Source organism: Schistocerca gregaria, chromosome 6 (assembly GCF_023897955.1).
Source record: "Schistocerca gregaria isolate iqSchGreg1 chromosome 6, iqSchGreg1.2, whole genome shotgun sequence".
NCBI lineage: Eukaryota > Metazoa > Arthropoda > Insecta > Orthoptera > Acrididae > Schistocerca > Schistocerca gregaria.
The window spans coordinates 390,234,712-390,253,230 of record NC_064925.1 but is presented as its reverse complement, the minus strand read 5'-3'; the positions used below and the strand labels follow the sequence as shown (position 1 = coordinate 390,253,230).

Sequence of the window (18,519 nt, the reverse complement as noted above, 5' to 3'; positions counted from 1 at the left end):
CCGACAGGTTTCACGAGTGTGAGATTCAGGTGTGAGGTGAGTTCTGCAGCTGTTGTCCTCTTATTTATCGTCTCAATCCCGTTCAATGACCGTGTGTCGCGAGCAGTCAACACTCACTTCCGTCCGCATTGCGTCTTAGTGGATTATGTTTTTCCTCTTTCCCTGTATATGGTATAAATCTTGGATACGGCGCCTTTTGGATCACCAAACACTTCAGCTACCTTAGTTGGTGAATCATCCAAGATACGAGCACCAACAATTCAGCTACGTTTGAATTCACTTAGTCCATTATAATGCAGTCACGGCAGCACAGAGCACTATTCTAATCACGACTGACGCTTGCAAAGTATCGAGGACACTGCACAAGTCTTTATTGTGATCAAATACAACGGCGCAACCTGCAGGCTTAACTAGCGTCGAATTTTTGTCCAAGGATACTTTCTCGCAGTTTTTCCATATTTTTGACTAACCTCCATATATTATAGTTCCTGGGAAGGGTAAAGTTAATTGCCAATTTTTTCTTTACAGTCTCTACGGGATCGATGTGCATTCTCGCGTCGTTTCCTGAACATCATATTATGAACGATAGTCTTTGGGAGTAGAACTAGTCAAGCCATACATTAACAGACTGAAGCAGCTACTGCAGACAACAACTGTAAAATTGCTGACAACAAATTATGTCTAGTGCTATAGGAAAAGGTGTAAATACAGATTAGCCAGCCGGCACGGTAGCTCAGCGTGTACGGTCAGAGGGTTAACTGCCCTCTGTAATAAAAAAAAAAAAAACCGAGTTCATCGATCAACGTCGAACATAAACGGGTGTCTTACGACGTCCGCCCCGAGCAGATGCAACGAACGAAAGCGAACAAACTGCTGGCACGGTGGCTGAGCGTGTTCGGTCAGAGGGTTAGCTGCCCTCTGTAATAAAAAAAAAAAAAAAAAAAAAAAAAAAAACTGAGTTCATCGATAAACAACGAACTTAAACGGGTGTCTTATGACGTCCGCCCCAAGGAGATGCAATGAACGAAAAAAGCCGGCACGGTAGCTCAGCGTGTTTGGTCAGAGGGTTAACAGTCCTCCGTAATAAAAAAAACTGAGTTAATCAATCAACAACGAGCTTAACCCCCGGTCAGGAGCAATTCTGCCTGAGTTCGGGCACAATGAGCCTGACAGTCACAGATTTTGAAATCATTTATTGTCTCAGATTTTCCAGTATTCTAAATGTAATCAGTTACTTTCATGGGAATGTGTAGAGAGAACATACGAAAGTGGATGAAAAAAAAAATTATTTATCACGAAAGTAACAAAATTGAAAGGACTGAAATCTTAAAACCATCACCGAACAGTTACAGTTTTTAGTACATACAGGGTGTTTCAAAAATGACCGGTATATTTGAAACGGCAATACAAACTAAACGAGGAGCGATAGAAATACACTGTTTGTTGCAATATGCTTGGGACAACAGTACATTTTCAGGCATACAAACTTTCGAAATTACAGTAGTTACAATTGTCAACAACAGATGGCGCTACGGTCTGGGAAACTCTATAGTACGATATTTTCCACATATCCACCATGCGTAGCAATAATATGGCGTAGTCTCTGAATGAAATTACCCGAAACCTTTGACAACGTGTCTGGCGGAATGGCTTCACATGCAGATGAGATGTACTGCTTCAGCTGTTCAATTGTTTCTGGATTCTGGCGGTACACCTGGTCTTTCAAGTGTCCCCATAGAAAGAAGTCACAGGGGTTCATGTCTGGCGAATAGGGAGACCAATCCACGCCGCCTCCTGTATGTTTCGGATAGCCCAAAGCAATCACACGATCATCGAAATATTCATTCAGGAAATTAAAGACGGCGGCCGTGCGATGTGGCCGGGCACCATCTTGCATAAACCACGAGGTGTTCACAGTGTCGTCTAAGGCAGTTTGTACCGCCACAAATTCACGAAGAATGTCCAGATAGCGTGATGCAGTAATCGTTTCGGATCTGAAAAATGGGCCAATGATTCCTTTGGAAGAAATGGCGGCCCAGACCAGTACTTTTTGAGGATGCAGGGATGATGGGACTGCAACATGGGGCTTTTCGGTTCCCCATATGCGCCAGTTCTGTTTATTGACGAAGCCGTCCAGGTAAAAATAAGCTTCGTCAGTAAACCAAATGCTACCCACATGCATATCGCCGTCATCAATCCTGTGCACTATATCATTAGCGAATGTCTCTCGTGCAGCAATGGTAGCGGCGCTGAGGGGTTGCCACGTTTGAATTTTGTATGGATAGAGGTGTAAACTCTGGCGCATGAGACGATATGTGGACGTTGGCGTCATTTGGACCGCAGCTGCAACACGGCCGCCGTTGGATCACCTGCTGCACTAGCTGCACGTTGCCCTCTGTGGTTGCCATATGCGGTCGCCCTACCTTTCCAGCATGTTCATCCGTCACGTTCCCAGTCCGTTGAAATTTTTCAAACAGATACTTTATTGTATCGCTTTTTGGTCCTTTGGTTACATTAAACCTCCATTGAAAACTTCGTCTTGTTGCAACAACACTGTGTTCTAGGTGGTGGAATTCCAACATCAGAAAAATCCTCTGTTCTAAGGAATAAACCATGTTGTCCACAGCACACTTGCACTTTGTGAACAGCACACGCTTACAGCAGAAAGACGACGTACAGAATGGCCCACACCCACAGACTGCGTTGTCTTCTATATCTTTCACATCATCTGTTGTTGAAAATTGTAACTGCTGTAATTTCGAAAGTTTGTCCGCCTGAAAATGTACTGTTGTCCCAAGCATAGTGCAACAAATGGTGTATTTCTATCGCTGCTCGTTTAGTTTTTATTGCCGTTTCAAACATACCGGTCATTTTTGAAACACCCTGTAAATTTTACTAAACAGTAAATTTAAGAAAAAAAACTCCACTTGTAAGCCACTTTTTTGATGCTAGTGTCTTTCACACTCAATCAGAATTACCAGAAGGAACACATTGGCGCACATAAAAGCAAAGTTGGCTGACCATATTTGCGTGGGATAGGCAGATTGCGTTATGGCAGTTTTTACATTCACAGTTTGACATCCTTCTCACCCCATTTCTGTAGTACCGGTGGTGCATCTACGTCTTTTTGGATGTGGGAAACGTGGTGATTCCTCTCTATCTTCAGTGGGGATAAATCTTTTGAGCCGACTTTGCAGGCTGGAGGGGATTCCAACATTTTTCATACTCCTTCTGTGTAGCTCTCCAAGAACAAGTTGATGTGCCAGTGATTTTACGTAAACTCTTCTACGCATAATCTCCAGTTGATTTCCAAGATAAGTTACCTGTGAGTTGATACCACCCACAAAAAGCATTGCAAAAAAAATTATCATTGGCCAGCGCTTTGTGTTTTGGCTGAAACTGTAAGTAGCACACATCTGATCTACAGTATCAACACCATCTTCTGTTGAATTGTGGAAAGTAACAATCTGTGGAACATTTTTCTCTCCACATTAGGTATCAATAGCAACGAAGATACAAGAATCATATTTTTGTTCTGTTGTGGTATGTAGGAAACCAAAATCTTCCCATCATTAAAGCCAAACATGCTGCTGTATCGTTCCTTCCCTTATTTTTCCTGACAGTTCCTACAAATGACAGCTTTTTGTTTTCAAATAGTCGATGAGTTCAAAATCAGAAAACCAGTTATCTGCCGTATAATTGCGACCAGATCCAAATAAAGGCTTAGCCATTCTCTTGACAACTTCACTTTTCTTGTTGCTGACACAGAAGGGACCCAATTGCTGTAATCCAACGTAGATCTCCATGTTGACTGTATACATCATTTTAGCATCAACAAGAGCAAAACGTTTTATTACATATTTGTTTGGTTTTGATGGTATGTACTGCCGAAAAACACATCTTCCACGAAAACCTGGAAGAATTTCGTCTGTTGTGACGTTTTCACCAGGGTAGAAATTTTCCACAAACTTTTCGAAAACTTCACGGATCGGTGCTAGCCAGTCAAATTCTTTCCGTTGGGTTCTGGTCATTCGGTCATCAAAACGAAGGTAACGTATCGGACGCTTAAATCTTTTGAGATTCATCTCGAGGCTGAATTTTTCAACGCCATCGCTTTCAGACCTCCAAAGTTCCTCCAGACTGTGACGCTTTCCTCTGTATGCTCGTGCTAGGTACAACATGCCAATAAAAGCCTTAGTTCGATTACACCTGTGGAACTGATGTCTCTCTCTCTCTCTCTGGAGAAACGATCCTTGATAGTGTCCATGTATTGGTTTGTGTATCTAACGATCATATCAAGGATGTCATCAGTGAATATATTATTGCAACATTCAACTGCAGTTTTAGCATTCTTAACATTTCCTATGTCTCCAGGAAGGTGAGTGATGATGTTGTGAGACACCTTGTGCTTTCTTTTCACAGCTGGCTTTTGGCCCACATGATTTTATTATCTCTTCCTAAAGCAAAGCTATTTGTTTTGTTGTTCCTTCTTTCCTCATCTTCATCAGTCTCCTCACCATCTTGCTGTGTTACAGAATTGCCTTCACGTTCTTCCACCTCGTCTTCAGAATCAATTTCACTCTCATCCCCCAAGACCCTCAATCAACATGGGGTCTTCCGCTTCAGCGCACATCAGCAAATCCCGTATTTCCTGAAGATGACGTGGGTTAGACATATCATAGTAATTCCGAGCAATATTTGTGGAAAATCTGGGGCGTAAAAGAGAAAACACCAGGATAATTACGTGTTCAGGCGCAATGTGCCTGAAAGGCCGAGCTCAAAATAGTATATATTTGCGTAAATAATTCACAAAATTCACATGATCATCCATCAAATGAACAAAATAAACACTCTGATGAAAAAGAACAAAAATACGCACATTCGTAAGTGAGGTGTGGTCAGGCGCAATGAGCTTGAGAGGCCACGAACGTCACTCCACCTCTCCACGAGGGTCACGCGAACACTAATGGAGTGAGTTGTAAACAGCACCCGAAGATAGGAAGTTACTAGTGGCGGGGAAATCCCGCGCCGCCTACTTGGCGAGAGAGGGAGAAAAACACGTCAGCTGTGCCTGTCAGGCCGATTGCGCCCGACGGAGGGTTAAAAGGATGGCTTACGTCGTACGCCCCGAGCAAATGCAACGGACGAAAGAGAACAAAATGACTTTAAAAAAAATGGTCTAAGGCGCTGCAGTCATGGACTGTGCGGCTGGTCCCGGCGGAGGTTCGAGTCCTCCCTCAGGCATGGGTGTGTGTGTTTGTCCCTAGGATAATTTAAATTAAGTCGTACGTAATCTTAGGGACTGATGACCTTAGCAGTTAAGACCCATAGGATTTCACACATATTTGAACCTTTTTTTTGTAAATACGGTCACCCTCTTTTATTTTTGACTTAAAGGTACCTTCTTTGTAAAAATTCTAGATTTTATACCTTCATTAACAACTATAACAAGTTTAAGAAATTATAAGAATAGAAACAATGATTAGTATCCACTATTTCTATTCGAAAACAAAGATTTACAAAAAGATTGTAAAATGGTACTTAAAAAAAGGGGCGTGCGAATACGGACATCCACAAAAAGATGCAAGTAATATTTTGAAATATTTTAATGAAGTGAGTTAAAACAACACAAAATAGTGGACTAGTCTACAACAAGCAACTTTCGTACATTTATGCATGAAATTATTTACATTAATCATAAACGTAAGTAGCTCCTCCAGCGCCAGAACAATCTAAGTGTGCTCACATTTGGCACCATAAAACATTTAATCCACACCGCTCCTGCCCTGTCTTGAGAGTACTTTTCTTCACCAAAGATGCAACTTGCATCGCTTGAGTCTGGTGTATCCCCATCGTTCACATCAAGGTTATTATCGATTTCAACAAGGTGAGGGCTGCAGGAGCCTGAAGAACCCTATGATAAATCAGATAGTTTTCTTTTTTGAAGGCCTTTGGATTTTGGACCTCTATCTGCAGGGTGACTTCTAACCCCAGAAAAACTCAACGACCTCTTCTTGACAGCACTTTTGTCGAGCGACTGTCAGCTGATCTTTGTACGGCGTTCCACTGATATGGCAGGCGGTTGCTGCTTTTTTGTCCCCACCTTGCGGTTCTCTTCTTAGTGTTGGGGACAGGAGATTTGTCGTAGGGTGAAACTGCATTTGTTGAAGTCCCTAGAGAACATCCCAGTGTTTCGATGGCTTCATCAACTGGTTCAAAAATGGTTCAAATGGCTCTGGCAACTATGCGACTTAACTTCTGAGGTCATCAGTCGCCTAGAACTTATAACTAATTAAACCTAGCTAACCTATGGGCATCACACACATCCATGCCCGAGGCAGGATTCGAACCTGCGACGGCAGCGGTTTCTTGGTTCCAGACTGTAGCGCCTAGAACCGTATGGCCACTCTGGCTGGCGCTCATCAACTGGCATTTGGTGTGACTGTACATCAGGATAACTCTAAGAAGAAGCAGATGAAGTCGATGGTCCAGAGATAGCAAGTAGAGGCAAGTAGAGAAGCATGTGATTCAGAAACATTAGGTCTATGTTCCCATGTGGAGCAAGTTTTTCCTGCAACCAACTCAGCAGCTATGAAATCAGCGTCGGTGAAGATGTAATGGTTCATAGGGTATACCCCAGTTAATTTCGATCCGTTTATTGCTATCTCAGCAGATTGGGTACGAAGGTGGGCTTGGCCAAAAACCTCCATAACCTCGTAAGGTGTGAGAAGACGCCCATTGTGATGCAACCATAATCTCACTGCTGCGCTGTAATACGTTTTCAGAGGTCTCATGAACGTCTTATCTAGAGGCTGCAGTTTGTGGATGCAGTGTGGAGCCAGTGAGATGATAGTCACGTGGTGTTCTTTTGCCAAGTCAGTCACATCTGGATTTCGAATGTGGCTATAATGATCATCCAAGATGAGGAGAACAGGCCTTTGTTCAGTCGGACATGTTTTTTTCTCAATGAAGTGAACGAACCATTCGGAGAACAAATTGTTTTGAAACCATCCTGAATGGTGGGCTCCACCAATTGCACCAGGGAGCAGCCACTCATTAGAGCTTGGGGCATGTTGGTTCTAGGATCTCTAAATAAAGTTAACGCAGTTACTTCACTTGTGTCCATTATTAGACACATCTTTGTGTTTTGTGGGGCAGACGTGGCCGAGTACAGCGCTCTTTGAACTTCAGCAGTTTAGTGAATCAATAGTGAACCTTTCGTATAGTAAAACAATGTCATCATCAAATTTTCTAGAGAATCTTCGCTTTTGAACTTTCTTTCTGTAGGCAGAGATGATTAAATATTTGGGCGCAACATTTCAGAGCGATATGAATTGGGACAAGCATGTAATGGCAGTTGTGGGGAAGTCGGATAGTCTTCTCCAGTTCATTGGTAGAATTTTGGGAAGATGTGGTTCATCTGTAAGGGAGATCGCTTATAAGGCACTAGTGCGACCTATTCTTGAGTATTGCTCGAGCGTTTGGGATCCCAATCAGGTCTGATTGAGGGAGGACATAGAAGCAATTCAGAGGCGGGCTGCTAGATTTGTTACTGGTAGGTTTGATCATCACGCAAGTGTTACGGAAATGCTTCAGGAACTCGGGTGGGAGTCTCTGGAGACGTTCTTTTCGTGAATCGCTACTGAGGAAATTTAAAGAACCAGCATTTGAGGCTGACTTCCGTATAATTTTACTGCCGCCAACTTACATTTCGCAGAAAGACCACAAAGATAAGATAAGAGAGATTAGACTTCGTACAGAGGTATATAGGCGGTCATTTTTCCCTCGTTCTGTTTGGGAGTGGAACAGGGAGAGAAGATACTAGTTGTGGTGCGAGGTACCCTCCGCCACGCACCGTACGGTGGATTGCGGAGTATGTATGTAGATGTAGATGAATGTTTCTACACCATGTCGCTTACTCTGCGTTTCGTAGTGAGGGAGATATGTCTCATCAAAGGTTACTATGCGACTGAGAAAGTCTTACCCTTCCTCCACAGAAGATTGTGGTATGATTTCGACATTTCCAAATGTTTCTATTTGTGTCTATCAGTTCACGTGGTACTCCGTTGCACAAAGTTCATGTTGACTTACAGATTCGTGGACAGTTGTCAGTGCTGAACCATGTTTAATGTTCAGTTCATGTGGAATATCCTCAGTTTTGGCACCACGATCGTCACTGTTCCTATCCGGTTACGAACTGGATGGCCTATTCAAATCTTCGTCACAGACAGATTAACGTCCACTTTTTAAGCGATTTATTTACTCGTAAAGCTTTTGCTCACTGTGACAGCTACCATCAGACTGCAGATGCATTCTCTGAGTAATCACAGCACCGATAGTTCCTTCAGAATAGAGATAACGAACCGCTCTCTTCATTTCTACCTCGTTGTACAGGGACAACAGGGCAATCATAATAAAAATGACGCACAAACACTATGAATAGAGCTGTCCACTGAACGGGCACATTTAATCCACAAGAACAACAATGAGGTTAAGGTACTTGATTGTTGTTACAGTGCTGTCAACCAACGTAGCACAAAAAAATTGCCTCAACTTACTGATTCGCCTTTGTGCCTCCAGAGCTAGCGCTGAATCTCATCTACCTAACGGCTTTGCTCGCAGGAAGAACCGCCACTCGTCGCAGCGGCTGGTGCCTGGAGATAAGAAGCGCCTCGGCCACAGCCCCTTCGACCCGGAGAAGGAGACAAAGTTCATAGTGCACGGCTGGATGTCGTCGCTCAACAGCACCACCGTGCAGAACCTCAAGGATGGTGAGTTACCACTGCTGCCATCTGCTAGACGCCATAGTGAACTGGGCCTGCCCTAGCGTCCGCTGACTCATGCGGCAGGCCAGTGCTACAAGCTCTCTTGAAGCTCCTCTTCCCAAGCATTCTAAGCGAATGCCCAAGTTTCTGCAATGTGGCAACAGTCCAACGAGATAACCCAGTCATCAAAAACATTTCCACAGAAGCTGGAAAAAAATAAGGTGAATCACCACATTATGTAGTGTAGAATTACTTTTTGGCATCCAAAACAGCATGAACGTTTTTGGTGGACTCGGAGAGTTTATGCCTTTCCGCTAATATGAACAATTGCAAAACGAAAAGGAAGGTAGGTTTGGGTTTAACATCCTGATGACAATGACAAGATCATTATAGATAGACCACAACTTTCGGCTGGAATACAGTGGGAAAGTAAATCAGCCTGCTCTTTGAAAGGGACTATCCAAGCTCTCACCTTAATTGGTTTTAGGAAAAACAGGTTTTTGAATTATAGATTTATCGACTTTCCGATTAATTACACAATTGCTATCGATTTTTGTGACATATCAGACATCAAATATCGATATTTTTATGGGTCACATTTTCAGATATCAAAGAGAGTGAAACACTTGCTAGGTTTTAAACAGGAAACTGTTGTAATCTGTTGTTGTTAATTGACGCACAAGTTTTGTCTAGAATTTTGTTGAATTTTTATAAAAAAATTAATACCCTCAGACTTCAAGAAGAATATAATAATTCCAATCCCAAAGAAAGCAGGTGCTGACAGATGTGAAAATTACCGAACTATCAGTTTAATAAGCCACGGCTGCAAAATACTAACGCGAATTCTTTACAGACGAATGGAAAAACTGGTAGATGCAGACCTCGGGGAGGATCAGTTTGGATTCCGTCGAAATGTTGGAACACGTGAGGCAATACTGACCTTACGACTTATCTTAGAAGAAAGATTAAGAAAAGGCAAACCTACGTTTCTAGCATTTGTAGACTTAGAGAAAGCTTTTGACAATGTTGACTGGAATACTCTTTTTCAAATTCTAAAGGTGGCAGGGGTAAAATACAGGGAGCGAAAGGCTATTTATAATTTGTACAGGAACCAGATGGCAGTAATAAGAGTCGAGGGGCATGAAAGGGAAGCAGTGGTTGGGAAAGGAGTCAGACAGGGTTGTAGCCTCTCCCCGATGTTATTCAATCTGTATATTGAGCAAGCAGTAAAGGAAACAAAAGAAAAGTTCGGAGTAGGTATTAAAATTCATGGAGACGAAGTAAAAACTTTGAGGTTCGCCGATGACATTGTAATTCTGTCAGAGACGGCAAAGGACTTGGAAGAGCAGTTGAACGGAATGGACAGTGTCTTGAAAGGAGGATATAAGATGAACATTAACAAAATCAAAACGAGGATAATGGAATGTAGTCAAATTAAATCGGGTGATGCTGAGGGAATTAGATTAGGAAATGAGACACTTAAAGTAGTAAAGGAGTTTTGCTATTTAGGAAGTAAAATAACTGATGATGGTCGAAGTAGAGAGGATATAAAATGTAGACTGGCAATGGCAAGGAAAGCGTTTCTGAAGAAGAGAAATTTGTTAACATCGAATATAGATTTATGTATCAGGAAGTCGTTTCTGAAAGTATTTGTTTGGAGTGTAGCCATGTATGGAAGTGAAACATGGACGATAACTAGTTTGGACAAGAAGAGAATAGAAGCTTTCGAAATGTGGTGCTACAGAAGAATACTGAAGATAAGGTGGATAGATCACGTAACTAATGAGGAGGTATTGAATAGAATTGGGGAGAAGAGAAGTTTGTGGCACAACTTGACTAGAAGAAGGGATCGGTTGGTAGGACATGTTTTGAGGCATCAAGGGATCACAAATTTAGCATTGGAGGGCAGCGTGGAGGGTAAAAATCGTAGAGGGAGACCGAGAGATGAGTACACTAAGCAGATTCAGAAGGATGTAGGTTGCAGTAGGTACTGGGAGATGAAGCAGCTTGCACAGGATAGAGTAGCATGGAGAGCTGCATCAAACCAGTCTCAGGACTGAAGACAACAACAACAACACCTTCATTACATTTAATTTAAATAAAATTTTTAGACTGGATTGATTGATAAACCCTTATAAATTAATAAAAGTATCAAGAAAGAAAGTATTTTGCAGAACGTGACTGAAACTAGGGATCAATTGGTGTAACTCATCTTGAGGCATCAAGGAATAGTCTGTTTGATGATGGAGGGAAGTGTGGTGATTAAAAACTGTAGAGGGACATAAGGCTTGAGTACAATAAGCAGGTTCAAATGGATGCAGGCTGCAGTAGATATGTAAAGATGAAGAGTTTTGCACAGGACAGACTAGTTTGTAGTGATGTGTACACCAGGCCATAGAGCGAAGAGTGTATTCCGTTGTTTACAAGGCGTTGTTAAGTCACCTAATTGGAGAGGGTTTTCTTCCTCTGCACACAACAGTTCCTTTCCAAAGAGATGATGTGTGAAAGTTATGCCTTAAGTGTATCTGTTGACCCATGTGATTGTAATAAGTGTGTGAATAGCGTGGTGTCATATTCCTGCTGTGTGATGTGAGAGAAGTGAGAGGGTGAAATCCTATGCTGGAAAATAGCCTACTGGTCTCAGGTAGCACCATGAGGACTGCTGTACTTAATGCATACATATGATGGACAGATCCCCATTAACAGTATATAAGTTTCCAGCTTATGTCACACTGCAGAGAGACCAGAAACTTAAGCCAATGCATTGGTGCAAAGATGAGTGATCAGGAAATTTATGCCACCAATTCTTTTTCCCCTTACTGCCATATACTGGTGGTGAAAATTTCTTCAATTATCAGGATTCGATGCGAGTACCTCCACCACTGCATAGGTGCGTGTTAGCAGTCTCAGCTATGGAGGAGGTTTCAGACTGAAAAAGACAACAAAAACAACATTTGGCAGGATATCAAAAACCTGAGACTGCTACAGTCGCAGGTTCGAATCCTGCCTCGGGCATGGATATGTGTGATGTCCATAGGTTAGTTAGGTTCAATTAGTTCTGAATTCTAGGGAACTTATGACCTCAGAAGTTAAGTCCCACAGTGCTCAGAGCCATTTGAACCATTTTTGACAATAGAGTGCCAAGAGACAAGCCCGTAGGAGATATAGGAAAGGCGAAGGTGTGATAGGTGTCTGAGCAGATACGGTATCTTTATGAGCTAGAGGATGATAAAGTGATAGAAGGTACTCAGAACAGAAAAATAAGGATGAGTACAGGTCGTTCTAGGATTTGAAGAAAGTGAAATAACTTGAGTGTAACAGATGTTCATGCTGAATTGTCTAGTTAGAAGTGTAATGGATGAGAGTTTTATATGTATAGTTAATTCGCATGGAAGTGAATCCCAGTGTTTGACTAATTAGTAGTTTTAGTAGTTTTTGTCTGCTGTAGACTTTCTTTTAAGTAGTTAATAGGTCAGTGGTCCAGGTTAGTTACATACATTGGACGGTTGTGGACAGTCAGGTGCTTTTTTACTATAATTATTACCTATAATTTTGCAGGTACCAGGTACTACTGGATACACTGTCCACCTCTGTAGCTGAGTAGTCAGTGTGACAGTCCCTCATGTGGGGGACCTGGTTTCGATTCCTGTTACTGCCACAGATTTTTTCTTGGTGGGAGGACTGAACCAGAGTCCACTAAAACTCATGATGCCAACTGAGGAGCAATATGATTGAGAGGTAGCAGTTGGAAGATCTAAACGTCGACAACATCCAGGAGTGAGGTGTGCAGATTCCATGATCCTTCATACTGCACCCGATAATGAATGGTTGAGGATGATGTGGCGACCAGTCAACTATTGCGTGGTTTTGAATGCCTGGTCGGTTTTTGCCATGCGCAGGAGAATGTGCGTAACCGGTAGGTAATAAGTAACACCTAACCCACGGAGCAAGGGAAAAATGTAACTGTGAGCGTCGGGCGTGTAGCCTTCCTCTGGGGAAGCCGGTAGAGCGTTTCCTGTACTTGTACCACTACGAGGTAAAGTTGTCGAGCTGGAGCTGGGAAGACCGTGGGTTGAGTGGAACGTTGGATGTGTGGCGGTTTTTGTGTATCATCAACATGGACAAGTGCAATGAATAAGGATGATACGATACTCTATGGTATTCTATTCTGCGGTTTGATTTCATTCTGTTTTTTTTTTTTTTTTTTTTTTTTTTTTTTTTTTTTTTTTTTTTGCTGTTGCAATTATATGATTTTGTAAATGATACTGACAATATTATACGCGTGTATAAAGCATTATTCAAATTACAACTTCTCCTGGATAATTATTTTGTTCAAATTGCACAAGAATTCCACCTGACGTAGTGTAATAATGTTGTCTGTAAGCTGTGTTCATATCACTAAAATTACAGATCGTACATTAGAGCTTTTATAAGTTTTTTGGCTTCGATTGATTTAATTATTCTTAACAAATTGATCATGAAAAGGAACCACAGAATACCACCCGCACACAACACTGACGTTTTTGTTGTTGTGGTATTCAGTCCCGAGACTGGTTTGATGCAGCTCTCCATGCTATTGTATCCTGTGCAAGCTTCTTCATCTCCCAGTACCTACTGCAGCCTACATCCTTCTCAATCTGCTTAATGTATTCATCTCTTGGTCTCCCTCTAAGATTTTTATCCACCACGCTGCCCTCCAATACTAAATTGGTGATTCCTCGATGTCTCAGAAAATGTCCTACCAACCGATCCCTTCTTCTAGTCAAGTTGTGCCACAAACTACTCTTCTCCCCAATTCTATTCAATACCTCCTCATTAGTTATGTGATCTACCCATCTAATCTTCAGCATTCTTCTGTAGCACCACATTTCGAAAGCTTCTATTGTCTTCTTGTCTAAACTATTTGTCGGCCACGTTTCACTTCCATACATGGCTACACTCCATACAAATACTTTCAGAAACGACTTCCTGACACTTAAATCAATACTCGATGTTAACAAATTTATCTTCTTCAGAAACGCTTTCCTTGCCATTGCCAGTCTACATTTTATATCCCCTCTACTTCGAACATCATCAGTTATTTTGCTCCCCAACTAGCAGAACTCCTGTACTACTTTAAGTGGCTCATTTCGTAATTTAATTCCCTCAGCATCACCCGACTTAATTCGACTGCATTCCATTCTCCTCGTTTTGCTTTTGTTGATGTTCACCTTATATCCCCCTTTCAAGACACTATCCATTCCGTTCAACTGCTCTTCCAAGTCCTTTGCTGTCTCTGACAGAATTACAGTGTCATCGGCGAACCTCAAAGTTTTTATTTCTTCTCCATGAATTTTAATACCTACTCCGAACTTTTCTTTCGTTTCCTTTGCTGCTTGCTCAATATACAGATTGAATAGCTTCCGGGAAGGGCTACAACCCTGTCTCACTCCCTTCCCAACCACTGCTTCCCTTTCATGTCCCTCGACTCTTATTACTGCCATCTGGTTTCTGTACAAATTGTAAATAGCCTTTCGCTCCCTGTATTTTACCCCTGCCACCTTCAGAATTTGAAAGAGAGTATTCCAGTCAACATTGTCAAAAGCTTTCTCTAAGTCTACAAATGCTAGAAACGAGATTTGCCTTTCCTTAATCTTTCTTCTAAGATAAGTCGTAGGGTCAGTATTGCCTCACGTGTTCCAGCATTTCTACGGAATCCAAACTGATCTTCCCCGAGGTCGGCTTCTATCAGCTTTTCCATTCGTCTGTAAAGATTTGGCGTTAATATTTTGCAGCTGTGACTTATTAAACTGACAGTTCGGTAATTTTCACATCTGTCAGCACCTGCTTTCTTTGGGATTGGAATTATTATTTTCTTCTTGAAGTCTGAGGGTATTCCGCCTGTCTCATACATCTTGCTCACCAGATGGTAGAGTTTTGTCAGGACTGGCTCTCCCAAGGCCGTCAGTAGTTCTAATAGAATGTTGTCTACTCCGGGGGCCTTGTTTCGACTCAGGTCTTTCAGTGCTCTGTCAAACTCTTTACGCAGTATCGTATCTCCCATTTCATCTTCATCTACATCCTCTTCCATTTCCATAATATTGTCCTCAAGTACGTCGCCCTTGTATAGACCCTCTACACACTCCTTCCACCTTTCTGCTTTCCCTTCTTTGCTTAGAACTGGGTTTCCATCAAAGTTCTTGATATTCATGCAAGTGGTTCTCCTTTCTCCAAAGGTCTCTTTAATTTTCCTGTAAGCAGTATCTATTTTACCCCTAGTGAGATAAGCCCCTACATCCTTACATTTGTCCTCTAGCCATCCCTACTTTGCCATTTTGCACTTCCTGTCGATCTCATTTTTGAGACGTTTGTATTCCTTTTTGCCTGCATTTACTGCATTTTTATATTTTCTCCTTTCTTCAATTAAATTCAATTTTTCTTCTGTTACCCAAAGGTTTCTTCTAACCCTCGTCTTTTTACCTACTTGATCCTCTGCTGCCTTCACTGCTTCGTCCCTCTAAGCTACCCATTCTTCTTCTACTGTATTTCGTTCCCCCATTCCTGTCAATTGTTCCCTTATGCTCTCCCTGAAACTCTGTACAACCTCTGGTTCTTTCAGTTTATCCAGGTCCCATCTCCTTAAATTCCCACCTTTTTGCAGTTTCTTTAGTTTTAATCTACAGTTCATAACCAATAGATTGTGGTCAGAGTCCACATCTGCCCTTGGAAATGTCTTACAATTTAAAACCTGGTTCCTAAATCTCTGTCTTACCATTATATAATCTGTCTGATACCTTTTAGTATCTCCAGGGTTCTTCCATGTATACAACCTTCTTTCATGATTCTTGAACCAAGTGTTAGCTATGATTAAGTTATGCTCTGCGCAAAATTCTACCAGGCGGCTTCCTCTTTCATTTCTTAGCCCCAATCCATATTCACCTACTATGTTTCCTTCTCTCCCTTTTCCTACTGACGAATTCCAGTCATCCATGACTATTAAATTTTCGTCTCCCTTCACGACCTGAATAATTTCTTTTATCTCATCATACATGTCATCAATTTCTTCATCATCTGCAGAGCTAGTTGGCATATAAACTTGTACTACTGTAGTAGGCGTGTGCTTTGTGTCTATCTTGGCCACAATGATGCGTTCACTATGCTGTTTGTAGTAGCTTACCCGCACTCCTATTTTTTATTCATTATTAAACCTACACCTGCTTTACCCCTATTTGCTTTTGTATTTATAACCCTGTATTCACCTGACCAAAAGTCTTGTTCCTCCTGCCACAGAACTTCACTAATTCCCACTATATCTAACTTTAACCTGACGTTTGCTACCAAAAAATATTTTTCTCCGTGATTCGTCCGTAGTGTAATTTTGGCCTCATTCATGAGCAATGAAATCTTGTTCAACAATAATACCATCAGCACTGTTCTTAGAAAATGCAGTCTGAGTCGATTATTTTTTTTTTCTTTTATAAATAGAGTTCAGTACCACCGGTGCACACTTATTTCTTACCCATCGGAATATTGTTTGCAGTTTCAAATAATTTAATTTTGCCGCTGTAATAAAAGTTAAGATGGCGGCCAACAAAAGATAGAGGATTTCTTTTTAATTAAGATTTTCCTTTTCCCCTAAATAGTTAATCATTTAAATGGATGCCACCAATAAAAAAATTATTAAATTGTTTTGCAAATTAGTTTAACACGAACACATGCTATTTTCAACTAGAAGTACAGACGAAGTTGCTATATAATCGCAACTAACAATGGCTGCGCTTCTTGCAGCTATGATAAAACAATTAATACAAAATTATAATTAAAAGAGGAAGTGAATTTTCAATAATTAATCATAAATAGTTTTAACGCATTTGGCTCTATTTGTTTTTACCAGCAAATGAACATAAAAGTACAATAATTTTACATTGAATGTTTTTCATTTAACAGACCTCAAATCGATTCGCGTCCTGCGTCGGCGATGTACGTAAGAAGTAGACGATAAAAGGGTACAAAACAAAAGAAAAGAATGACATAGATTAACAAAGAATGTGAGACAAATATTGTCTCTGTTTTACATAATTATCATCTTTTTAAGAAATAATTACATAATTGAATGAATATTATCCACACGATCATATTCCACTCGTAATAAGAAAATATATATATCGTGGATGTTATAGATGGACCGCAAGAAATGCACTGTGACCAACATTTTGAAAGAGCTATAGAGGATGGGCGTTTTGGCATGTTGGCTCTGTATGGGAGATAGAGAACTAATGATGGGATGGATACTTTGGGCCTGCCTCCAGTTCGGTGGAAAATTCGGGGGAGGGTGTTATTGATTTTTACATCGAATGATGGTTAGTAAGAAAGAACGCAATCAAGCGGCTGTAACTGGTAGAAAGAGCGTATAAGTGAAGTTTGAACTTGAGACCAGAATGCGAGATATGGTTGTAGACTTCCTTGATGTCTAGGGTGAGCATATCGAGAATACGATATCGACGTATAATACTGATACTGTTATTAGTGAATATGGATGTTTCCGATGTATTGTCGGCTTGTCTAGGTGTGACACGGTACGGCGTGTTGCAGCATACCTGAAGGCCGGCGACGTGAACGTGGTGGCAGTGGACTGGGGCAGCCTGGCGTCATCGACGCTGTACCTGGGGCCCAAGTGGAACACGTGGCAGGTGTCTGAGCGCGTGGCGGACCTGGTTCGCTTCCTGGAGGGCACGGCAGGTGGGAGCCGGGCGCGGATGCACGTGGTGGGCCACAGCCTGGGGGCGCACGTGGCCGGGCAGACAGGATACCGCCTCGCACAGGACGGCGGCCGCATCTCCAGGGTCACCGGTACGTCAGCGCCGCCTGGCTCCTTCCTCGGAAGCTGTACTTCGAATGTAGTATTTGATAAGGCCAATGAGGGAGCAAAGGGACGTTCGATTGAACAGGCCATCTTCACTGTTTATCGTGTATTAACAATAACTTTTTTTGTCATTTATAGTGGGCTTGTGGTAGGTAGTTGAATAGGATTGGGGAGAAAAGAAGTTTGTGGCACAACTTGACCAGAAGAAGGGATCGGTTGGTAGGTCATGTTCTGAGGCATCAAGGGATCACCAATTTAGTATTGGTGGGAGGGTAAAAATCGTAGAGGGAGACCAAGAGATGAATACACTAAGCAGGTTCAGGAGGATGTAGGCTGGAGTAGGTACTGGGAGATGAAGAAGCTTGCACAGGATAGAGTTGCATGGAGAGCTGCATCAAACCAGTCTCAGGACTGAAGACCACAACAACAAAACAGTGGGCTTGTGGGCAGAGATTTCAAGCTTTAATTTATTATGCAAGTTATAAGAGTCGAGGGACATGAAAGGGAAGCAGTGGTTGGGAAGGGAGTGAGACAGGGTTGTAGCCCTTCCCGGAAGCTATTCAATCTGTATATTGAGCAAGCAGCAAAGGAAACGAAAGAAAAGTTCGGAGTAGGTATTAAAATTCATGGAGAAGAAATAAAAACTTTGAGGTTCGCCGATGACACTGTAATTCTGTCAGAGACAGCAAAGGACTTGGAAGAGCAGTTGAACGGAATGGATAGTGTCTTGAAAGGGGGATATAAGGTGAACATCAACAAAAGCAAAACGAGGAGAATGGAATGCAGTCGAATTAAGTCGGGTGATGCTGAGGGAATTAAATTACGAAATGAGCCACTTAAAGTAGTACAGGAGTTCTGCTAGTTGGGGAGCAAAATAACTGATGATGTTCGAAGTAGAGGGGATATAAAATG

General features: G+C 41.8%; 1 protein-coding gene across 1 annotated transcript in view; it reads left to right on the top strand.

The window, feature by feature from the left end:
* Positions 1 to 18,519, top strand: part of LOC126278147 (pancreatic lipase-related protein 2-like) — an 83,236-nt gene that overhangs the window by 23,895 nt on the left and 40,822 nt on the right. The window contains exons 3-4 of the mRNA XM_049978038.1: positions 8,623 to 8,771; positions 17,337 to 17,594. Coding sequence (XP_049833995.1) covers positions 8,623 to 8,771; positions 17,337 to 17,594 — 407 coding nt within the window. The remainder of the gene's footprint in view (positions 1 to 8,622; positions 8,772 to 17,336; positions 17,595 to 18,519) is intronic.